Source organism: Aptenodytes patagonicus, unplaced genomic scaffold, assembly GCF_965638725.1.
Source record: "Aptenodytes patagonicus unplaced genomic scaffold, bAptPat1.pri.cur scaffold_43, whole genome shotgun sequence".
Lineage (NCBI taxonomy): Eukaryota > Metazoa > Chordata > Aves > Sphenisciformes > Spheniscidae > Aptenodytes > Aptenodytes patagonicus.
The window spans coordinates 892,283-915,845 of NW_027472001.1; the positions used below are offsets into that span (position 1 = coordinate 892,283).

At 53.0% G+C, this 23,563-nt stretch overlaps 1 protein-coding gene and 1 long non-coding RNA gene across 2 annotated transcripts; one reads left to right on the forward strand and one right to left on the reverse strand.

Annotated features, from left to right (window-relative positions):
• Nucleotides 1-4,286: 4,286 nt before the first annotated feature.
• On the reverse strand, nucleotides 4,287-4,574 carry LOC143173293 (uncharacterized). The gene is made up of 2 exons (XR_012997523.1): nucleotides 4,492-4,574; nucleotides 4,287-4,389 (listed from the first exon to the last, which is right to left on the reverse strand). It is a non-coding gene; the product is annotated as an uncharacterized LOC143173293 (long non-coding RNA).
• Nucleotides 4,575-4,653: 79 nt separating this feature from the next.
• On the forward strand, nucleotides 4,654-5,885 carry LOC143173271 (adenylate cyclase type 10-like). The gene is made up of 3 exons (XM_076363487.1): nucleotides 4,654-4,773; nucleotides 5,167-5,274; nucleotides 5,433-5,885. The coding sequence occupies exons 1-3, from the start codon at nucleotides 4,654-4,656 to the stop codon at nucleotides 5,613-5,615; spliced, it is 411 nt and encodes a 136-aa protein (XP_076219602.1). The 3' UTR covers nucleotides 5,616-5,885.
• Nucleotides 5,886-23,563: the final 17,678 nt, after the last annotated feature.

Below are 23,563 nucleotides of genomic sequence, written 5' to 3' on the forward strand. Positions count from 1 at the left end.
CCAGTACAGACAGCAAAACCTGACCTGCTGGGAAACCAGGAAATTGCATGGGACCTTCCTGTTCACGTTACATGTAGTGCATTTTTGGCAAACTGCAAAATGATGCTAAATTACATCCTTCAAAGAGGATGGGAAAAAGCCGCAGCCAGTTCAGCTGGGGAAAGAGCCCTTCTGAGAAGCACATCCCACCCTGCCAACTCCATCACACAAGAAGGATTACAGACAGACACGGTGGACTGAACCCCAAGCTCTTGCAACCATCTTCCGGGCACTTTCACAAGCGGCAGTGAAGAGCCCACTGTCCCCAAAACAAGAAGAAAACCACAGCCAAGTTTTCTGAAATGTAATTAGAAACGGGGAGCTAAACCACCCAAGACTGAGTTAACCAAACGAACCACCCAAGGCCAGCCTCAAGCTGGGTGTCCAGCTCCGGCCCGCCCCTGAGCCCGAGGTGTCACCGAGAGTCCACAGACATCAAGGACAGCAACGAGGCCGGACCAGGCTGTGAAGCCTGGGCTGCTCTGATCCCAGCCGGGGTATCAATCCCGCCTGCAGCGCAGGCAAAGCCTGCCGGTCCCAGCCACTGAAATCTGCCTGCGCAGGCTCTCCACTGCCCAAGGGCCCTCTCCCCTCCAGCGACTGGCAGCGTGCTGGCCCTCTCATGCCTCGTGAGCAATTAGCTCCTCCGCAAGTCCCTCACGCACTCCGGGAGCACCACCAAGAGTCATACTCGTGCCACCACAGCTATCAGTCTGCAGGCTGAAAGTCCATCACAAACAGAAATGCCTGCAGAATCAGCATCTGCACCCGATTTCCAACATTAGGAAAGGGCAGCCAAGATTTCTGGGGATGTCATTCCTGCCTTCAACTTGCCCAGCTGCAAGCCGGGCTGTGCACGAGCTGAACACAAACGCAGCACACGCCGGTTCCGGACATCTGGAGACCAGCGTCTGCACAAAGCAGCTCTGACCAGTAATGCTACCACTGGGGCAGCAGCTGCCCCTGGCACTCAGCTTGAACCACAACTGGTAGCAGACGCTGTGCTGGACCATCTCTGGGGCTCACCAGCCCACTCCAGTTGTGAAATCGAGTGGCACTGCAGCCAGGCTCTGACTCATCCCTTCCTGCTGCGTAGGCTACAGCACGTCCACAAACGCATCTGAAACTTCAGCTTCCAAAGTCGTACGGTTAACAGCGTGAAACATACCAACCAGGGGCTGCTTTCTCCAAGTCTTTCAGGATTTCCTTTGGAACTTGAGATATCTTTTGGGAATACTTCCCTATAGGAGCTTTATACTTTCCTCTTCGAGGACATCAACAGAAAGTATGAGGGCAAATGTCACATGAACAAAATATTGAAAAGGAGTGCTTGTTCTGTGAAGTCAATAAAGACTGACTACTCGCTCTTGGGCTGCCAGCTGGGATCCAGCCCGGGATCCAGCCAAGGAGCTGGAAAAGCCCTCCCTGTGGCCACATCTGCAACCAAACACCCATGAGAAGTTAACATCACATGTTCTGATCTACACCGTCATGACTGAATAGCGGAACATAGACGGGGGTCACGTAATGACATGGCACACACATGCAGGCGTGTGACATTCTCACACCTGCAGAGGCGCCTGCCTGACATTTGGGCTTTGAGCTGGCAGCTCTCAAAGGAAGTAGAAAGCCACGACGTGCCACTCAGGAGCATCTTGCAAACATTTACCAGGTGCCTGCCGTGGCCACTAACCAGGCACGGAGCTGTCGGGAGAAAGGACTCCCTGGAGCTCGCACCAGCTCTAAGCTCAACCCCAACATGCCTGCTGGCTTCGCAGTCAGCACTGGAAGCAGCACAGGGGCGGAGCAGCTGGCAAAGACAGCTTCACAAGGCAGAGCCCCCTGGGGCACATCACTGAGCCTGACCCTTTCCCTCTCTGCTCTTCTGCGTGCCCGAGCATCAGCCAAGAAAGTAGTAAGTTAAATTTCACGTGAACAGAAAATTAAAACGTAAGTGCTCATTCGTTCAAGGGACTTACCTGTGGGATCGCCCTGAGGCTCACGGACAGGCTCAAGTTGAGAAGTCAAGTAGCCGTTGTCTACAGGGCCAGCTCTAATCAAGCAGAGATGGAAGACGTTTCCATTGCGTGTTGTGATCTACCTCTTCCTTAGTGACCTGCTGTGACTGGAAGCGGGGCAGGCAACAACACGGGACCCAGATGCAGGCTGAGATTTCCAAAGCTCAGAGGGGCCTTGTGACCTCTTGGCTGGGACCTGGCAGCTTTCAAACTACTGTCTCCAGGCCACGTGCAACACCCCTCAAGGACCAGACGGACAAACACAGGGCCTCTCAGGGCCTTCTTACCAGGAGACCTCTCACCCACACAACAGGAAGCCCACACTACAGCGGGAGCATGGAGCACCAGAGGAAAAAATGATCATTCACCACTCTTGTAGAGAAGAGCCTGCTGGCCACTGGAAGGCTGAACTATCACAACAAAAGATTAACAAATAAGAAACCAAGTATTAACAAATACAAAAGGCCAGTAACAAATGAAGACTGAATACTTACCTCCGGGATACCACCCGGGCTCAGGAACAGGATTCCACTGAGTGGCTTGATCAACAAGGACTGCAGGAACCAAACACACGTAATCAAACACAGGTGAGGAGAGTTTCCACTGCATGTTCTGATCTGCTTCTTCCTGAGTCACCTGCAGTGACTGGAAGGGGGTGAGGTAATGACATGGCACACATACCAAGGTGTTGGTTCCCACAGCTAAAAAGGAACATGGGTGACCTTTTCTCTGAGACCTAGCAGGTCTTCAGGCAAAGAAATATTCATGACTCATCTGGGCAACGCCCGCAAGGCACAAAAAGCTCTTGGAAGGCCTTAAGAGGATCTTAGGTAAAATTGCACATGAATAACCTATTGAAACATAAGTGTTTATTCCCTCAAGCAGACAGACATTGATAACTTACCTCTGGGACGCCCCCAAGGATCGCCTCCCCATAAGCAGGATCCAGCTGAGAAGCTCGATAAGCACTGCCAATGCCATCATCTGGAATCAAGCACAGATCAGAGAAGCTTCCATGCACACAGAGGAAGCCCACGCTAAAGAACTGGAGGAAAAAGCAATTGTCTACGCTTCTCGTGGACAAGAGCCCGTGAAAGGCTGCACCAGTGCTACCCCTGCGTGTTCCTGTGGGCCAGGGACCTGCAGTTCGTCCAAGGGGAGCAGGGCTGCAGGACTAGAGCAGAAACGCTCCTGTTTTCCCGAGCAGACATCATCTGAGCACGCCGCTCCGGGACGTCCCCGAGGCTGAAAGCCACAGGGACTCAGTGCCCAGGTCTCTCACCCCGCACCACTGCTCCCGGCCCCCTCGCCTGCCCGGAAAACACCCCCAAAGTGGCCGCAGACCCTCCACACCTCCCCGCGGGGTGTCTGCCCCCCCTGCCCGCACCATGGTGCCTGCCTGGCTTGCCTGGCCCAGCCCGGCTCAGCTGCTCTCCCGGACCCAGCCCTAGCCCTGGCCCCACTGCCACCCCGCTGAGGTGCGGTGGGTGCCACGCCGCACTGCTTGGGGCTGGGTGCTGTCCCCCTGCCCGCCTACCTGCTCCCTGTGCTCGTCTCAGAGCAGCCTGGGTGTCCTGGGCTTGCAGGGCCACCAGGAGGAGGAAGAGGAGGAGGCGGGTGAGGACCACGGCCCCCCAACTCTCACACCGTGCTGCTGCTGCTGCGGCCACGGGCTCTGAGACCTCACGGCCCCGTTGGGCCACGCCTTACGCCAGGCCTCCCCAGCGAACACCCGTTGCCAGCAAATTACTGAATCTGCACACTCCTGCATTTCCTTGTTCCATACGAGCGTGGAAGGAGCAGAAGTGGAAGAGGGTCGGCCTATTTTGGGAGGCAGCACTGCGTATGAGAGTGCACAGGAACTCAGGTCTTACTTCCCAGAAGTCAATCCATACCAAAAGCTCCGTAGGAAGATTGCATAAAAAAGCCAATTGCAAGGGCCTCTACTTGCTACTGTTTTTCTCAGACAGCACTCTAGGAAGAAACTAGCTTTTCCTGCTAGTTTTGCTACAGCTTCGTTACCTTGAAAGATGAAACTTCTTACTTCTGCTACTCCCAAACAGCCTCGCAGCCCAGCAAAACCATACTGCAGGGAGGAAACCTTCACCATGCAAAGATGGGCACGCCACGGGAATACGTTACTCTCAAAGAACAGACTCTTTCAACCACTCTTCCTCTTGCTTACCAAAGTTCTGACACTGTTAGAAAACAACAACAACAACAACAAAGCGGGGTTCTCATTCACATTTTATTGAGCCCGTTATATCAGCCATTCAACGGTAGGTCCAACTCCAGCCCGAAGCCCAGAATAAGAAATGCCATCTTGAAGTTTCTGGAAGAAGGAAGGGCTTTGAAGCGGCAAGACCAGAGAACATTCATGAAGGCACTGTCGTGCAGGTACGCATCCCTGATCACAGACCAACTGCACTGTTACCTGAGTAAGTGATGCGCTCAGCTAACTTGCAGCCAGTGACGTCTGGAAAAGTAGCGCACGGTCTCTTGTTCATTAGCGCCGAGCACGTTGGCTCAGGCCAACGTTGAGCTGCCCAGCAAGACCGACGGGAAGCACAACGGCACATGTGAATGCAAAGCCATCATGGAATCGGTGCTTGTGCCTTTGGCTCGCCACTACATGGCAATGGGCGATGCTGCCAGAGCCTTTTACTACCTTCTGGAGTGCGCGGCTGCCTACCTGCATGTCTCCAACAGCTACATGGTGAGTTGCCCTGCTTGCCAGGACCCACTGTGCACGGAGTCCTCTCAGTCGCCTGGCTCTGGGCAGGACAACTTCCCCGTTGCAAGAGGGCATGCCTTCGCGGGGCCTTGGAAGGGAAATGCTGGGTCAGACCCTGACTTCTTCCTCCGGTTTGCCTCTTCTGCGGCAAGAGACACAGGGCACTGTGCCCTTAGCACGAGGAGCATTAGCAGGGAGGCGGTCTGAAGGATCACTGGTGCCTGTGCTCTGAGTCAGGGTGACTGTGTTTGAGCGGGCATCACCAGGGAGAGAAGCAGGCTCTCTTAAGACAGATGCCAGAGGCAACGGGGGAGGACAAGGCTGGCCATGGGCTCTGCACCCACGCTCACCTGCTCTCTGTGTGCTTGCGCAAAGGCCCTCATGAAGCTGAACGAAGCGGAGGTCCTGAGGAGCTCGGTAGAGAAGAAAGTGAATGTGATAGCCCGCTTTGAAGAGGCCACCTTCTTCAGCCTCAAAGGGGAGGTAAAGAGACGGGGAGGTCTGGAGGGACCGCCTGGGGGACGCAGCTGGGTGCCTTCCCCAGTTGCAGTGGATATCCCTGGCATCTCCAGCCACTGGCAGATTCCTGCAGTCTCTTGGGCAACTACTCCATATCGGGATGATTCCCTTTTCCTGTGCAGGTCTGCTGTCATATGGGACGCCTGAAGCTGGCAAAGAAAATGATCAGGAAGGCGCTGAGCCTGCTCAAAAGGCAGTTTCCCCGGACCTCCGTTGGAGCCTTTGTCAAGCCGCAGCTGGAAAAGTTTCAGTGTGCCGCTTATGTTGCCAGAAGAGCATCCTCCCTTCCGCAGGAGGCCCGGTAAGAAGCAGAACTGAGAACCCGGGAAGGAAGAGCCATTTCCTACCTGGTCCCAGGCATCTGGGCCCAGACCTGCCTAGACTTGAGGCCACACCTAACCTGACACATAGGCCTTAGCAGGACCGAGGCGTTAAGGACCGATGTGCGGGTAAAACAGGCAACGACAGAGCCCCACGCTCCCTCCCCTCCCTGCGCAGTCATGGGAACAAAGCACGCCTTTTGGTAAAAAGCAGCTTGCAGCCGGGGATGTGGCTGCTGACACGTGTTGGCTGCGGCAGGGGGTTGGTGGTGACTGGGAAGAGAGCGCTGTAAAGAGGGAGTAGAGGCTGAAGAGGGGCAGGGGTCTGGAGGCAGGACCGGGACATGGGGAAGGAGCAGTAGGTGGAGGTGAGGTGTGAGAATCAGGAAGCTCAGGGGCCGATACCCCTTTTCCTGCTGGTTCCCGGCTTTGCTTGCCCCCCCCCCCCCCGGCGCTGTAGTGCCAACGTGCCCTCTCGAGCGGTCAGCTTCCCCCGGCAGCACTTCTTTGCCCCCTTCCGCTCTGGCAGCCCTCTCTCCATCAGCTCCCTTTCCTCCGAGGAGGTGTAACTGGCTTGTCCGCCGCCCTGCTTTCCCCCGGCCCTGTCCGATTTAGCACTGTACAGCTAGAGCCTCTGGGCCCAGCAGTTTCTCTTGTGTGGCAGGAGGAAGAGGCTAGCCTGGCTGCTGCGGCAGAGCTGCTGCCTTTCCTTACTGGAGCACCTCTTCAGCCTGGAGGGCACTTCCAGCGGACGGACGTTCTCCCGCCTGGCAGCGCGCATGAAGGCCAACACGGACAGGGCGGCAGACTCCTATCGGGCAGCAGACTCCCGCCACAGATAGACTTAAACCAGAAGGGTGGAGCTGAAGTCAGCTAATTACACATCTCCTCCATGATGACCTTTGTTGTTGGGCCTTTCTTTCTGAGGCGCGGAAAGAGACGCTGTCTTTCGTTGCTGTGGAGGGCTACTGTTGCTCCAGCAGTGATGGCCTTTGTTGTTGGGCCTTTCTTTCTGAGGCACGGAAAGAGACACTGTCTTTCGTTGCTGTGGAGGGCTACTGTTGCTCCAGCAGTGATGGCTACAGCTCTCTTGCAGGTCCCGGTGCGGACTCATGATTGAAGACGCTTCTGATTTTAGGTCACGTTAAAACCAGAAGCCCTCTCTGTTGCTCTTGTTCCTCACCACCCACGTACGGTCAGCCAGCGACTGCTGCTCCCTATCTTTCCCCAGCTAAAGGGGAGGAGAAACCTGTATAAAAAGGCAGGGGGTGACAGGAAAAGCCCCAGACGCCGAGGGGACTTGGGACAGCTATCGCCAAAGGTTTTGCCTTGTCTGAACCCGTCGGGGGACTGGAAACAACACGCCCTTCTGCCTAGCATTGCCCCCAAGTCAGCGTCTGCAGCAAAACTCTACAATTACGGTGTATAAGCAGCGCCGCAGACACTGGGGAACAATGTGGGGACACAGCACGCAGGCAGGTCATACATCCGCTCCTCCCTCCCGGCCAGCTGGCAGCACTCCTTCTAGTGGCAGAATTCCTCGGGCTCGTCCCCTCTGGCTGCCTACCAAGGGCTTGGGCAGGAGAAGGGTTTGCATCCGGAGGTTACCTTCCGCGCTTCGCACTGAGGCACCTGTAGGTTTGTGGCAGACCTCAAAATTGCGGGCATAGCTGCCGCTGTGCTCACTGAGATGGGCAGGAGCTCACTGGCGAATTGCAGCTCGGTTCGGGAACGGCAGGATGGCAGGGGCTTCATTCAAGGAGCTTCCAGTTGCCTGCAGGAGCTCTGCATATGCAGATTTTCCTCTGGCACCCTCCTTAGCACACAAGTTCCACGGCCACCACAGAAACATCGGGCATGCTGAGCTTACAGCTGTGCCACGCCTTCTGGCCCAGAAGCTTCCATTTCGTCACACAGGTGTTAAGCAGGACTGGGGTCCCTCTGGCTGCAGGTAACGGCCTCCCTGCTGCCAGCTGGGACCGTCAGTATGTGTGGCATCTACTACAGTGGCCAGTTATGCCTTCAGCTAGGAAGGCTGTGGCTGTGCCGCAAACAACTGCCTTCCTCCTTACGTTTCTGTCTTACAGAGTATGGAAATAGATGTCCAGCTGGCTGTTTGAACGGTGCAGGTTTTCACCGGCACTGGTGTGCACTGCTGGCCTCAGACTAGCTCCTTGCAAACTCCACCATCTTTTCCGTCCTTTCACAATGGTATATATATTGCAAACGGACACCTGCAAACGCCTGAGAGTAACATAAAGGCTTGGTGGAAAAGTAAAATAAAATGAAATAAAATAATCATATCTATTTGTCCATAGCCGCTTCTTCTTCTTCCTCCCTCTTTTTCCTCTCACCCATTCTTTCTTCTTTAATTTCTGCTCGGCTTCTGTTTCCAGCTACGCTGTGCCTGGTCTCTCTCTGAAGCCCACCCTTGCAAACCACCCACCTCAGAGCAGTTCTCAAATTTTTCCCATTGATCTTTGCCTGTCTCAGTAGCTGGAAGCAAAACAAACTCCAAAGCTTCTGTTAAACTCTGGGTGCGTGGCCGCATGGATGTGAAGAGACTGAAAGTTGGTACTGAGTCAAGCCAGAGCCGGGAGGAGCGTTCAGTCGAGATTTTTGCAGTGGGCTTGCAGAGGACGCAGACCCAGGTAGACGCGCTTCTGGATAGGCTCCCCCTTGACATCCAAGCCCTCGCACATGGGAAGCGAATCTTTGTAGGCCAGCTGTTATTCTTGTACGGTTTCGATCTAGCGGAGGCAGTGGGGCTTCCTGCCTTTGTGCTGGTGGTGGGTCCACCCCTCGCTGGTGCTGGGCAAAACAAAATCTGGAGGGGAGCAAGAGGTGGCGATGTTGTAATGGGCTCAGACTGGCAGCAGGCAGCTGTCTCTTCTCGAAATGAGCGGCTTAGCTTAACTGCAGTAACGGGCCGGCTGGATTATTGTGGTGATTCCACCTCATTTTGTTGTATCTTTGGGGGGGGAACAGTCCCCCAGGCTGAGCCCATGGCGTTGCCCCGTGCTCCAGGCCCTGTTCCAGGCCGTGAGGGCTCCCTGTGGCCGCAGCAATGGGACACTGTGGCCACGCCCCCCAGGGCGCAGCCCCGCCCTCAACCACCACCCATGGGGCATGCCCTGCTGCACACCTGTCTGTCACCTCGGGAGGGCGGGGCCCTGTGGGGGCTGCCCACAGGGGAGGGGGAGAGAGAGAGAGAGAGACTGCTCCGCCCTGCCCCACCCTGCTCAGTTTTGGCCAGCTGGGGCTCCAGCTTGGAGCCGACTGGAACTGGCTCTGTCCGACACGGGGGCAGCTCCTGGTGTCTTCTCATAGAAGCCAGCCCTGCACCCCCACCCTGCCCCCACCCGCTACCAAAACCTTGCTACGTAAACCCAAGACGCCAGGTTGCTGCAGATCACCTCCGCCTCAGCTACTTCCCTCAGATACTGGAGTCGTCCTCAGCAGTGCTCCACTTGACTCGGTAATTTGCATGACCTTCTTTGAAGGAATACCTTTCCTCTAGGCCAGAGTTTAAAAAACCTTTTTAACTACAGAAAATTATCCAGTATGAATATGAGGACTTAACTTTGACCAAAATGTGTTTCTTCCATTAGAACACGGTAATTGCTGACCAATTTGGCTGCTGCTTTTCCTGCATCTCGAGGTAGATCCCTTCGCTGGTACTTCTCCAGGAGCAGCTGACGCTGTGGTTTCATGACAGCCTTTCGCTGGCCGCTGTTCAGCGAACACTGCTGCTGCACGGACCTTCTCCGTGTGCCACTGGCTTGCTCCAGTGCGTGCTGCGCTGCTGGATGGGGCTGGGGAGCTGGAACTTTTAACTGGGGTTAAAACGCACCTGGCCCAAGCAGCGGTGTAGTTTTGGTAGCCAGCGTTACCCCTAGCCTGTGTGTTGCCTCCTGCAGCTCACGGCACTGCTGCAGAAATGCATGCGCTGGCAGGACGGGAGGAGAGGCAGGAGCAGGCAGACGGGGCTGCTTGTGCTCCTGGGAACTGCGAGTGCCCCGCGGAGAGGCAGGGAGCTGGTGCAGGGAGCCGGTCCATCTGGGAGGAGAGTGGGGAGGGTGGGAGCACGCAGGCGAGGGTGGGAGGAGGGTGGGGTGGGGGCAGTCTGGAGTGGGGACCCTGCATGCACCAGGGAAGCCGCATGGGGAATCCTCTCTGCCGAAACAGCACCGACGGGGGTCCCTGGCTCCTGTCAGCGGCAAACAAACCAGCAGGAATCGTGGTCCATTTGTTGCTGGGTGCGAAAGCAGGGAGGGAGCTCGGGAAGCATTTGTGTCAGAGACACACAAATTACATTTTCTGCAAATCTTTTTCAATTTTTCAGCGATCTGTGAGACTGAGAGGAAAGACGGTGGGTAGGAGGGGACGTGCTTAGTGACCTATCAAAAGAAGATAAAGAAAATACCTAAGTAAGGGTCAGCATAACTATTCTGAGTTTTGGGTGTTTAAATGTTGACCTGAACTTTTTGCGGCAACATCAGGCCTGTGTCTTGTAGGTAAAGCCTGAATGCAACCTTTTGCATCAGCCTTTACAGTGCCCAGTAACTGTTTTATTCCTGCACGAGCGCTGTGAACAGGACTTGCCGCTTACGTTGAAATGGTCATCTCTGTAGGTGGATGCTGCACGTGTTCATAGAGACGCTGGACAGACCAGAAGCTGTAATGCCAGTATAGAAGGGCAGCTTGGCACGAGGACCATGCTGTAGCTCTCACAACCAAGGAGATTTGTGTTTGTTATTGTCGTGCTAGAGGAATTTCCCAGGTTTGGCGTTTTGTGTGAAACTACAGGGATCCTCCAGTTTTTCAGGTCTGGTGAAATGATCGTACGTATCCAGGTGGCTGCCCGAGTGTGCAAATTTCAGTCCACGCTTACTAAATTGCTCGCCGACAATTAGCAAGCTGAGGGGGAGTGATGCAGCTCAGGCGGTGTTGGCTCTGTGCAAGAGTGTACAGCACCTGCAGAACCTGCACGTCCAAGCCTTAGGTGTAAACCCTGAGTAAGGGCAGAGGAGGGCAAAAAGGGTCTTCAGAGGCTGTAGTCATGATCAGTTTTCTTCCCAGGGGCTCTGGCACTTTACAGGCAGAAAATGGTCCCTGAATCTCCTCCTCCTGAAAGGTCTCTTATGCTCTGTACCTCCTGCTTTATTTTTGGATCTTTCTTACAAAAAAATTGGGGTTTTTTTGCTTTTATGTGTTCTTTTCCCCCTCATTTCATATCCCAGAGAATATGAAATGCCTCTGTTTTGGAGAAAAGCAAGCAGGTCCCTCTGGATGGCATCCCTTCCCTCAAGCGTATCAACAGCAGCACTCAGCTTTGGTGTCACCTGCAACCTGTCTGAGGGTGCACTCGATCCTACTATCCACGCCATCGATATTAAACCGTATTGGTCCCAGTATGGACCCTTGAAGGACACTGCTCCTTGCTGGTTTCCACTTGGGCACTGAGCCACTGACTGCTTTTCTTTTGTTAACCCTTTCCCTACCCATGAGGAGCTGGGGAGGCTGTTGGTAATGGGGTGGAACACAGGGAGCACCCACATTCCCTCCTGGGAGACCCCCAAACAGAAGGCCAGAACCGGCAACCGCAGAGAGACCTTAGCAGCCAACAGACAGAACGGACCGTGGTGCTGCCAGCGCTGCGGCTCCCACCGCACGGCCCCTAGGCCCTGCCAGCGCCCTGGCTGCTTCGGCCTTTTGTCCGTCCCGAAACCTTCTACCCCTAAGGCAGGGACTGACCCTGACCCCTGCAGCCTGGGGACTCTCTTGGGGGAAGGAGCGGAGGTGACCGCCGGCAATCGCTCCCGGCTCTTTTTCAGGCTAAGCCAAGCTATGCCAGCTGCGTGGGCAGGAGCAGCCCTTCCCTGCAGCCTGGGCACCCCAGGCACCCCAGCAGGTATGGCACCCCCAGCAGATATGGCCATCTCTCCCATTTCACCTCCTATAAGCGAGTCTCCTCCCTGATCTGCAACCCCATCCCGCCGGCACAGCAGCTTACCCCGTGGGGAGCACCCCGGCCACAAGCTCCCCACATGCCTGGTGCAGAGCCGGGGGACATCAGCGATCGGGGCCGACTCAGCGGGTGCCCCTGGAAGGTCACCCCAGCCCAGCATAGCTGCCACTCACCTGCGCAGGGCAACAGAGGGCTCCCTGTGGCTGCTTCTTCGATCCCTGGGTCTTCCGCATCCAGTGTATGAGCACCAACCAGCCTCCACTGGCCACCTCGGCCACGGCGCCGCTTCTCTGCCGGGTGCTGCCCTGTGGGGCAACAGGGGCTGCAGGGACCCCTCCCCCCCCGGCCTGGGCAGCCCCTGGGACCCCCCCAGGGCCAACCGCGACACCTCGCACCCTACAACCATCGGGGAGAGCGGTGGCCCCAGCCCCACCCTGGTGCTGCTGCTGTGCTTCTCTGGCTACCAGCACATGGAGACGCAGTTTGCACAGCTCAGCATCTCTGACACAGCCAACCCCGTGGGGGCACCCCCAGGCAGCAACATCCCCCTGGGCAGCGACATCCTCCTCAGCCACTGTGCTGCCCCCCACATCCAAGCCGTCGGGGACTGAGCAAGTGACATTGCCCTGCCTGAGGAGATGCTACTGGATTGTTCCTTGGTCAGCCAGGATGGTCCCAGCAGTGTCCACATGCCTGGGGACCCTGGTCGCACCGGCGGAGCCATCCCCCACTGGAACGTCGGCTCACTCTCACTGCCCACGGAGCTGCTCAGCCCCGACTACAGCATCCTCAAGACCACCAACGCAGTCCTGAGCCTGGAGCAGTTCACCACCATCAGGATGGGGCCCCAGGAGCTGTGGTGGGATGCAGGGATGTACCTGCCACCACTTCAGCCTGGCGTCTCCCAGCCTGGCATGTCAGAAAGCAGGGGGGAGAAGCAGAAGAGCACCTGGCCAAACCCACCCAGCAAGCACAGGGCTCTTGGCAGCCAGCACTGGCATGGGAGGGTGGGATTAGACCCACAGCAGGGATGAGATGGATATGGGGGTGTGGGTTGGAGGGAGGGTGTGTGAGTGTGTGTGTGGGGGGGGTGGTGTAGCGGGGGGGGAGGGTGTTATAATAGCTTTCATCACATATTTGCTCTTATTTTTTTCCATTAAAAGCCATTTCTCCAGAACCACTCCGTGCCTGGGGGGTGGGAGTGCAGGGGGCGCTGGGAAATGGCACCAAGAAGTGCAAAAGCACTGCTGAGCCACAGATCAGAGCTGGTGAGTCCTGAAGGGCACTGAGTCACCCACAGGACTGAGTTACTGCCATCGGGGCAGGCAATGGTGAGGGGTGACAGCCCTGTCCCCTCCCCCAGGGGAAGGAGCCCTTAGGCAGGGGAGCCAGGACAGATGGTCCCTGCAGGACTCACAGACACAGCCCCACACAGAAAGCAGCACTGAGCCCCTGGGACAAGGACAGACCTGGGGGGCCAGAAGCAGGACAGACACACACGCGACAACAAGGGCTGCAATGCCTTCATCTTGAACACGACCAGCATCCCCTCCCGTGGGAACAGGGCTCGGTGCAAAGTCCTTAAAAGCCTCAAGAAAATCATGCCCTTCCTCGAGTCCCACTGTGCTCAGCTCTGGAGCCCAGCTTTGCCTCACTGCCACAGCGAAATAACCCCAAATCACCCCAATAATGCTGAGGGAGGGAGCTGCAGGCCAGGCAGGGACCCTCCTCCCCTTGTCTGGCTGCACCTTGGGCAGCCGCAAGACCAGGAAGGGCAGAAAAAATAAAATTAAAAAAAAACACTGCACTGGCCAGAAAGTGCCTGGAAACTTCATCTCTCTTTAATGAGCATTCCCCATCCGAGCTCCGCAACCTGGGGCCAACGGCGCCTTTGGGAAGCGGCCTTACTTTTCCGTGTCTGGCTTGTAGAAGGTGCAGGGTGAGGTCCCCGTCGGTGGAGTCCCCCAGCGCCGGGGGTCGGGCAGCTGAGCGCCTTCCTTAGGGCAGTCCCAGTTACACCACTGGGGCGGTGGGAGATAGTCTGGACCCCGGGCAGTTGCAGTCCCATTTGTGTCAGCATGGCGCAGCTCACGGTGCTACTGCAGCTCAGCATCTCGCCTCGCATGCTGACCCACCCTGAACATCATCCTGGACCCAAAACTCATGTCCCCTGGTACAGCTGCACCGCCACTGCCTGCAGTTCTTGGGATTATTCTGCTCAAGAGAAGGAGGAAAACAAAAGAAAAGAAAAATCCCAGAACCCAAACTTCAGGACTGACCAAAAATTAGAGCATATTACTAAGGGTATTGTCCAAATGCCTCTTAAACACTGACAGGCTTGGGGCATCGATCACCTCTCCAGGAAGCCTGTTCCATTGCTTGACCACCCTATCAGTAAAGAAATGCTTCCTCATGTCAAGTCTGAACCTCCCCTGATGCAGCTTTGACCCATTCCCAGGCGTCCTGCCCCTGGATCCCAGGGAGAAGAGGTCAGCACCTCCCTCTCCACGTCCCCTCCTCAGGAAGCTGTAGAGAGCAATGAGGTCGCCCCTCAGCCTCCTTTTCTCCGAACTAGACAAAACCAGAGTCCTCAGCCGCTCCTCAGAGGACATGCCTTCCAGCCCTTCACCAGCTTTGTTGCCCTCCTCTGGACGCATTCGAGGACCTGAATGTCCTTCTTAAATGGTGGGGCACAATTACTACAGCTATAGCTAATTGTTTCAGCATGTGCTATGTCAGCATTCATTTGCCTTGCACGGCCCTTTGCAGAGAGGAAAGCATGGTCTTCAAATGCACTGGCTACCAGTTCATCTTCAAGCGTAACTCAAAGCATAGGTCTGAGCTCATAAATCCCATGTTGTTTGAAATCCTTGCTACTTAAAGACTGAGGGCTCTCACGGCAAGGGAATTCGTCTCCAGCCTCGCTCTGCCTGCTGATCTATCAGGTCCACCTTTGCACACATGCAAGGGCCTGTCTCGTCACACTCAGCTGGCATCAAAACGTTGAGATTCTTTAACTGAATAGACATAGTCTGGCAGCTCTCTGCACTCATTGCACCAGTTTTGCAAACTAACTACCATGTGTGTGCTAGAAGGTTGTTTTCCATCGTTTCTTTTTGTCGTGGTTTAACCCCAGTTGGCAACCAAGCACCACACAGCCGCTCACTCCCCCTTCCCCCCCCCCCAGTGGGATGGGGGAGAGAATCGGAAGAGCAAAAGTAAGAAAACTTGTGGGTTGAGATAAGAACAGTTTAATAATTGAAATAAAATAAAATAAAATAGAATAACAATAATAATAAATTGTAATGAAAAGGAAAACAACAAAAGACAGAGAGGAACAAAACCCAGGGAAAAAAAAAAAATCAAGTGATGCAACTGCTCACTGCCCGCCGACTGACACCCACCCCATCCCTGAGCAGCGATCGCTGCCCACCGGCCAAGCCCCCCCCAGTCCAGCCCCATACTGAGCATGACATCACATGGTATGGAATATCCCTTTGGCCAGTTTGGGTCAGCTGTCCTGGCTGTGCTGCAGCTCTCCCAGCTTCTTGTGCACCTCCTCGCTGGCAGGGCTTGTGGAGCTGAAAAGTCCTTGACTTAGTATAAGCACTGCTTAACAACAACTAAAACATCGGTGTGTTATCACATTATTCTCATGCTAAATCCAAAACCCAGCACTGTACCAGCTACTAGGAAGAAAATTAACTCTATCCCAGCCAAAACCAGGACAGTATCCACCCCTTATTCTATACCGTCTACATCATGCCCAGGTCCCCACACTTTCCAATACATTCCAATTAATCACCACCGCTTTTCCTGTCTTTTAATATATACACACTGATATCATTCCCTTGGTCTACGGGCCATCCCTCTAAAAGGTCTGTTGGGTTCGTTTAGTCTATGACTTTGGGTTCCATCTGTCATAACAGTCCTTCAGGGCAGGAGAGATGGTGTTGGATTGTTGCATCTTGACGTCAGTTCTGGTTCCTTCACCGCTGCACTTTGCTCGGTTTCATCAAAGTTCATTCTTCATTAAGCTGCATGATTCATACTGTAATACCATTGATATAGCATATAACAACTATAGTAGTAATGACATACCATATTACATAGCAATTAACATCATACAGCACAAATCATTGGCTATTCTCACCCAAAATCATGTGTACCCAAAATTGAAAACGTCCAGAGACTGCTCCCACACGAAAGGTGCCAGGACTGAAAGCTGTTGCTGGATGACTTCCATTTCGGAGCTGGTCTCTGGCAACGCTGAGAGGGAAGGTCGGCACCCTGAGGCGGCTGGCAAGCTCAGAGCCCCAGTGCTTGTGGGGCTGTGGAAGGGCTGCCAAGGGAAGGTGAGGGCCAGCAACAGCTTTCAGTCCTGGCACCTTTCATGTGGGAGCAGTTGCTGGACATTTTCAATTTCAGCTCTGTAAGTACAGAGGATAGAAACTGGGTTATATCAGGTTACATCACGAAGTATGAAATAACAGTGTCCCCTTGTGTACTAACCCTTGTTTTAGGTCAGCTTTTCATGCTTGGCCATAGTACTTTGCACAGACACTCTTAACTGTAGAACCATAGAAGAGCCCAGGTTGGAAGGGAGTTGGAAAGATCACCTGGTCCAAGCCCAGATGAAATGATCTGGCACCCTGTCCAGTAGCATCTTGAAAACCTCCAATGACGGGGACTCTACCGCATCCCTGGGGAGGGTGTTCCAGTGATTGGAATGATTGTTGTCATGGTAAAGTACTTCTTTCTTATCTTGAGATGAAACCTTTCCCGGTGCAACTTGTACCCATTCCCCCTTGTCTTCTCCATGCACTCCTCGTGAAGAGATGGGTATCTGTAACCTTGAAATAGTGCGAATTTTGGTATGGAAGCTCCTTAAGGACTTGCATGGTCAGGTCTTGTGTGGTTGATTCTTGTGTTTGTATTGTCGTTTGGGAAAATTCACGTTTCTGATGCTCGATCTGTTGGGATTGAGTTTATAGGGGCTGGTGGTTGTGTTCTGCCCTCTGCAGGCACCTTCAACCTTGCTGCAGGAACTTCTTTTTCTTTTCTTTTTTAAACCGAATATGCCTAAATTGGCCTCGCTACTGTGTACAGAAAGGAACATTTCTCATGTGTGAGTGTTTCAAATAAGGAAAGGTACACTGTATTCAAAGTACTGTTGCGCAAAAACTAGATATTACTGAGGGGGGAAGAAACACATTGTCTTGATTGCTGTTTGCCTGTGTTAGTTGGTGACTGCTCTCGTGCCAGAAGAAGAGAGCTGTGTTAACAGAAAAGCTTCTTTCACGTCCTGTCCGATAATGAGCAGTAACTTTTAGGGAGTAACTGCGGGTTGTTTTTTTGAATGGTTCATGTATGTACAAGACATGAATAATGTGCCACGTGTTTCAAAAACTTGATGACTGCCTATGACGATGTTCTTGTATGTCACTTGTGTTTCCCCTCCAGTGCCCAGAGAGGCAGCCCCTGATGATACCTGTGAATTAAAACTCACTGCAAAGCGAAATGCATTCAGTGTTTGGGGGTGTGCTCAGCCCTGTAGAACTGCAGACATTAGAATACAAGGTAAGGGGGTTGTCTTTAAATATTAGACTAGTAGACCCGAGAGCACGACTGCTCTGTCTTTTCCCGTGTTGGTCGTTTGGGAAGTCTGGGACAAAATTGAAAGGCAGACTCCTGTAGTTAAGGATCTCTTGAGGTGTTCTGGTTTTGCTTTGGGCATCACTTCTGTCACGTTGCCTGGGCCATGAGTATAAATGTGAATAGAGAGGCAAAGGAGGCCATGACCTAAATTTCCAGTTAAGGGTCCCATCAAATATGCTTCTGTTTCCGTTTCTAGGAATAGCTAGAAGGACAGAACAGTGTGCACCTCTTCTGAAAATGGGTAACACTCGATGGTTGTATTCAGTTGATGCTTAATTGCTTCCTGTGTAGGAAAACTGTACACCAGTTTAATCTTTTGTGTTTATGCAGAGCCTTGGTACTGTGACATTCAGAGAATGTCGTTTAAATGCAATTAATCTGTTTTACATGATAGCACGTTTTAATCCTGTTGCTAGAGTTAGCTGGAGTGAATTTGAGTTAGTTGCCTACTTTGAGTAGGAATGGTCATTGCAGAGAAGTATTCTCTCTGTTGAGAGTGTTTTGAGGAGCAGCTACTAAATTGTTGCAACTTTGAGCTCCTGAATCTGTGCTTTATTAGTAGTTCTGGCAGCTCTGAAAATCCAGCATACTTCCTTGCTTGGTCAGGGGAGAGTTGAAAGAGAACTGAGATAGCTGTGTGTTTACACGAGAAAAGTATGTTCTTGAATGTGAAAAACTAAAAACAGGAATGTAAAACTAATGACAGGAATGCAAACAGCTTTCCACTTTTGAATGTTCTTTCAGGACTAAGATGAGTTTATTTTGACTAGTTCTCTTTAAAAAAAACCCTCTGTCAAAGAAGTGAATACAGCATTTCACAAGGTGATGCTTATTCCGCAGCTTCTCCATGAAAAGAGCTGTTTGCCTTCTCTGTTTCAGCAAGAATAGTGTGTAATTGAGAGTGAGCATGGAGGCATTCCACGGGTGGCGTAAAACTTGTGAATGGAAATAGTTTACATTACTGGACGTAGTTTATTTCTTTACTTGCAGACTCCAAAGGAGATCTTTTTTGTATGATTACTTCTTTGAGTGGGACAGATGAGCATTAGGATTGGGGGGATGGAAAACAAAGGAGATGTTGTAGTGGGTGCCTACTACCGATCGCCCAGCCAGGATGTTAGCACTGATGAGTTATTCTATAGGCAATTAGGAGAAATTTCAGGATCGGTAGCCATTGGGAGATTTCAACTTCCCAGACATCAACTGGGAATATCATACTGCTGTGACGAGCAGGTCTTGGAAATTCTTAAAGTTTGTAAGAGAGAACTTATTGTCACAGGTACTCGGTGAGCCAACTAGGGAAGATGCTCTCCTAGACTTGCTATTTGTGAATAGAGAAGGACTCGTGGGGGATGTGATGGCAGGTGGCTGTCTTGGCCACAGTGATCATGAAATGGTTGAGTTTTAAATTTTCTGTGTAATGAGAAAAAAAGGACAGCAGAGTTGCTACCCTGGACTTCAGGAGAGCAAACTTTAAGCTATTCAGGGAGCTATTTAGCAGAGCACCCTGGGAATCTGCTGTTGAGGGCTCAGGAGTCGGCAAGTGCTGGTGTGTCTTTAAGAAGCACCTTTGAGAAGCACAGGAGCAGGCAATTCCACTGTGTGATAAGTCAAGCAAGCGGGGCAGAAGACCAGCTTGGCTGAACAGGGAACTCCTCGTGGAGCTCAAGAGGAAAAAGGGACTGTATGGGCTCTGGAAGCAAGGTCAGGCTTCGCAGGAAGAGGTCTAAAGAAAACATTGGAGCGATACTTGTTGAAGACAGCCATCTGACTAATAGGGATGAAGGTAAAGCAGAAGCATTCAATGCTTTTTTTCCCCTCAGTCTTTAATAATACTGACAGACCTTGGGCTGCTCAGTCCTCGGAGCCAGAGGACCACAACCATGGGAACAGTGACTTTCCATTTGTGGACACTGAAATTGTAAGGGCCCAGCTGTATCAGCTGAACATTCACAAGTCCATGGGGCCTGATGGGATTTATCCCAGAGTACTGAAGGAACTGGCGGATGGTATGGCAGGACCCCTCTCGATCATCTACCAAAGGTCTTGGGAGTCTGGTGAGGTGGCCGCTGACTGGAAACTAGTCAACATTATTCCAATCTACAAAAAGGACGTGAGGGAAGACCCAGGGAACTACAGACCTGTTAGTCTAACCTTAGTTCCCGGAAAAATTATGGAGAAGATCATAGTGGGTGCTATTGAAAGGCATTTAAAGAACAATGCAATCACCAGGCACAGTCAACATGGGTTCACAAAGGGAAAGTCCTGTTCAACCAATTTGATATCCTTCTATGATAAGGTCACCTGCCCAGTGGATGAAGGGAAGGCGGTGGATGTAGTTTTTCTGGATTTTAGTAAGGCTTTTGATACTGTCCCTCACAGCATCCTTCTGGACAAGTTGTCCAACTGTGGGATGAGCGGGTTCACGGTGCGCTGGGTGAAGAACTGGCTGAATGGCAGGCCTCAAAGGGCTGCAGTGAATGGGGCTACATCTGGCTGGCAACTGGTCACCAGCGGTGTTCCTCAGGGCTTAATCCTACGGCTAGTTCTGTTCAATATCTTTATCAATGATCTGGATGCAGGAGTTGAATGCACCATTAGCAAGACTGCTGTTGACTCTCTTGAGGGACAAAAGGCCTTGGTAGAGGGATCTAGGATCTAGATTGGAGAATTGGGCAAACGTCAATGGCGTGAAATTTAACAAGAACAAATGCTGGATTCTGCACCCAGGATGGAGTAACGCCAGGCACAAATATAAATCGGGAGAGGAGTGGCTGGAGAGCAGCCCTGCAGAAAGGAATAGGGGGGTGCTGTTTGGAAGCAGGCTCAACAGGAGCCAGCAGTGTGCCCTGGCAGCCAAGAGGGCAAACCACATCCTGGGGTGCATCAAACACAGCATCACCAGACGGTCGTGAGGTGATCATCCCACTGTATTCAGCGTTGGTGTGGCCTCACCTTGAGTGTTGTGTGCAGTTCTGGGCCCCACCATTTAAGAAGGGTGTGAATGTCCCTGAATGTGTCCAGAGGAGGGCAACAGAGCTGGTGAAAGGGCTGGAAGGAATGTCCTACGAGGAGCAGCTAAGGACTCTGGGCTTGTCTAATTTGGAAAAAAGGAGGCTGATGGGCAACCTCATCGCTCTCCACAGCTTCCTGAGGAGGGGACATGGAGAGGGACATACTGACCTCTTCTCCCTGGGATCCAGGGACAGGATGCCTGGGAATGGTTCAAAGCTGCATCAGGGGATGTTCCGACTTGACATTAGGAAACATTTCTTTACAGAGAGGGTCGTCAAACCCTGAAACAGGCTTTCTAGAGCGGTGGTCGATGCCCAGTGCCTGTCAGTGCTGAAAAGGCATTCAGAAAATGCCCTTAATAATATGCTTTAACTTCTGGCCAGCCCTGAAGTGGTCAGGCAGTTGGAACAGATGATCATTTTAAGTCCCTTCCAACTGAAATGCTCTATTCTATTCATAGAATCATAGAATCATAGAATAGTTTGGGTTGGAAAGGGCCCTCTAAAGGTCATCTAGTCCAACCCCCCTGCAATAAGCAGGGACATCTTCAACCAGATCAGGTTGCTCAGAGCCCCGTCCAACCTGACCTGGAATGTTTCCAGGGATGGGGCATCCACCACCTCTCTGGGCAACCTGTGCCAGTGTTTCACCACCCTCGGCGTAAACAATTTCTTCCATATATCTAGTCTGAATCTACCCTCTTTTAGTTTAAAACCATTACCCCTTGTCCTATCGCTACAGGCTCTACTAAAAAGTCTGTCCCTGTCTTTCTTATAAGCCCCCTTTAAGTACTGATCGGCTGCAATAAGGTCTCCCCAGAACCTTCTCTTCTCCAGGCTGAACAACCCCAACTCTCTCAGCCTGTCCTCATAGGAAAGGTGTTCCAGCCCCCTGAACATTTTTTGCGGCCCTCCTCTGGACCCGCTCCAACTCCATGTCTTTCCTGTGCTGAGGACTCCAGAGCTGGACGCAGTGCTCCAGGTGGGGTCTCACCAGAACCAAGTAGAGGGGCAGAATCCCCTCCCTCGACCTGCTGGCCACGCTGCTTTGGATGCAGCCCAGGATATGGTTGGCCTTCTGGGCTGCAACCACACATTGCCGGCTCATGTCCAGCTTTTCATCCCCCAAGTCCTTCTCCGCAGGGCTGTTCTCAATCCCTTCATCCCCCAGCCTGTATTGATACCGGGGGGTGCCCAGTTGATACTTGGAACAGGTTGCCCAAAGACATGTTGGATTCTCCATTGTTGGAAATGCTCGAGACTCAGGCTGACAGGGCCCTGGACAACCTAATTTCTGTCCATGCTTACAACAGCAGGTTAGGGCAGGTGAACTCCATAGGCCCCTTCTAAGAAGGACTGCTCTGCAAGTCTTTGTCTCTCTTGCCACTGGATGAGGTCTGAGCGTCCCTGGTTCCCTCTTAGCTTTTCCTCATCCAGGAAAGGCACTTTCTGGAGACTACAGCAGCACTGAGATGGTGTCTGCAGGCCACATCCAGGATGGGATGATGGGTGAGTCCATCTTCTGACTTCAAGGAGAGCAACTTGAGGAGCTGGTTACCCTCTGAGCAAAGGTAGTTACAAGGTCTGAGTCAGGGAGGCACAAGACTGGGCACAGGCATGCCTGCAACATAGCACAGCCAAACACCAAGGGCAACAGCTGGAGCTGAAAAGCAGTGCCTGACTGAGGAGCAGCCCCTAGTTGGGCCTTCTCAATGGGGCATGGCTGCATTATCAGAGCTGACCCTGGGTATAGGGTAACCTGACCCCATGGAGTGGGACTGGGCTCAGGACCCAGTCTGGGCTCTACTGGGCAGCAGACAAGTAAAGGGGATGCTTTCACGGCTCTGTTCATCTCCTGTAGATGGTACTGCCTACAGCAGCTCAGGCAAGTCAGACCTTGGAGGTATCAATTTCCTTTTGTCAGCTCTTAAGAGAGACCAGGCAACTCACTCTGTTGAAAATCAGTAACAGAATCTGAGAATGGTTGAGGTTGGACGGGACCTCCAGAGGTCATCTTGTCCAACCCCCCTGCTCAAGCAGGGCCACCTAGAGCCAGTTGCCCAGGACTGTGTCTAGTCGTGTTTTGAATATCTCCAAAGACAGACTTGACAACCTCTCTGGGCAGCTTGATGACTAGTGAAAGATGAGAAACAGGGTTTCTTCAGAGGGGAAAACCAGTGCCCCATCCAGTTGCTTTTTTCATGCTGTGGCATTAATGGAGCATGTCCAACAGCTTGGGGTGAGGAAGCCTTGTTTCCCATGGTCACAGTTATTCCCGGCACCATCCAGCTGAGAGGCTGAAGAAAGAGATCCCTCTGCTGTAAGGCTGGAAAAGTTTTCTCGGGGCGGGGGGGAAGAAATCCCATTCCCTCACATGACTCTTAAATGAAAGTGCATCATGTCAGATCTCAGCAAGGGCTGACTGCTCCCTAAGGGTTAGGGAGCCACGAGCTAAGGACAATAACATGGCTGGCATGGCAGGGAGCTCACCAGCAACGGCCCAGTCTGACTTTACCCCAGCAAGGTGGGTAGGCAGGCCTGGAGATGGCAGATGGTCAACTGAGGGTCAAGACACTGTACAACTTTGTGGTGATGAGGCAGAACTAAGGTCAAGCTGGGAGCAGATGTCAGCCAACCAGGATCAGGTCTAGTGAGGGTCAGAGGGAGCCCAGTGCTCATCAGGCAGGTCCACAGTGGCCAGGAAGGTCCAAGGTCTTGCTGGAAATTGCTCTGCAGGTCAGAGCATGGGCCAGCGGAGCCCATGACCAGGCACAGGGCTGGAGACCAGCATTCCTACAGCATCCCAGTCCAGGGCTGAAGGCCCAGGGCTGAGCTGAAATGAAGATTCAGAGGTCAGGGGTGTGGGTGGAGGACCCGGGGAAGGATGGTTGTGCTCATGTCCTGTCAGCTGCAGCACAGACATCTGTATCCATAGGGCCACCCTCTCCTGCCCTCCCAGCTGGTACAAAGGCAGAGGAGACCACCCCTCATGACATGCAAGAGCAGCTCCCAGGTAGGAGAGGTGGACCCCATCCAGAAGGACATCTCAGCAGCTCCACTGCCATCAGCCCTTGACATGGCAGGGCCCCATTCCTTGTGGAGACATTTGGGGGCCCTCTCCCTGCAGGGGACAGAGCCTGGTGCCCATGGGTGACTCATGCCACCTTACAGCCCAAGTCTCCATGGCCAGAGAAAAATGCCTTCTGGCTCTGCCTCATCCTCCCCACCAACCAGAGGAGAGGCTAGATGGACCAGCTCACACATTCAGGGATGTGCTGCTCTCTGAATCA

What these genes read in the sequence shown, in the direction of transcription:
- LOC143173271 (XM_076363487.1), top strand. Translation starts at nt 4,654, where the DNA reads ATGGAATCGGTGCTTGTGCCTTTGGCTCGCCACTACATGGCAATGGGC. An exon ending in ATGTCTCCAACAGCTACATG is followed by an intron (nt 4,774 to 5,166) that starts GTGAGTTGCCCT and finishes GCTTGCGCAAAG; the next exon opens with GCCCTCATGAAGCTGAACGA. An exon ending in TCTTCAGCCTCAAAGGGGAG is followed by an intron (nt 5,275 to 5,432) that starts GTAAAGAGACGG and finishes TTTCCTGTGCAG; the next exon opens with GTCTGCTGTCATATGGGACG.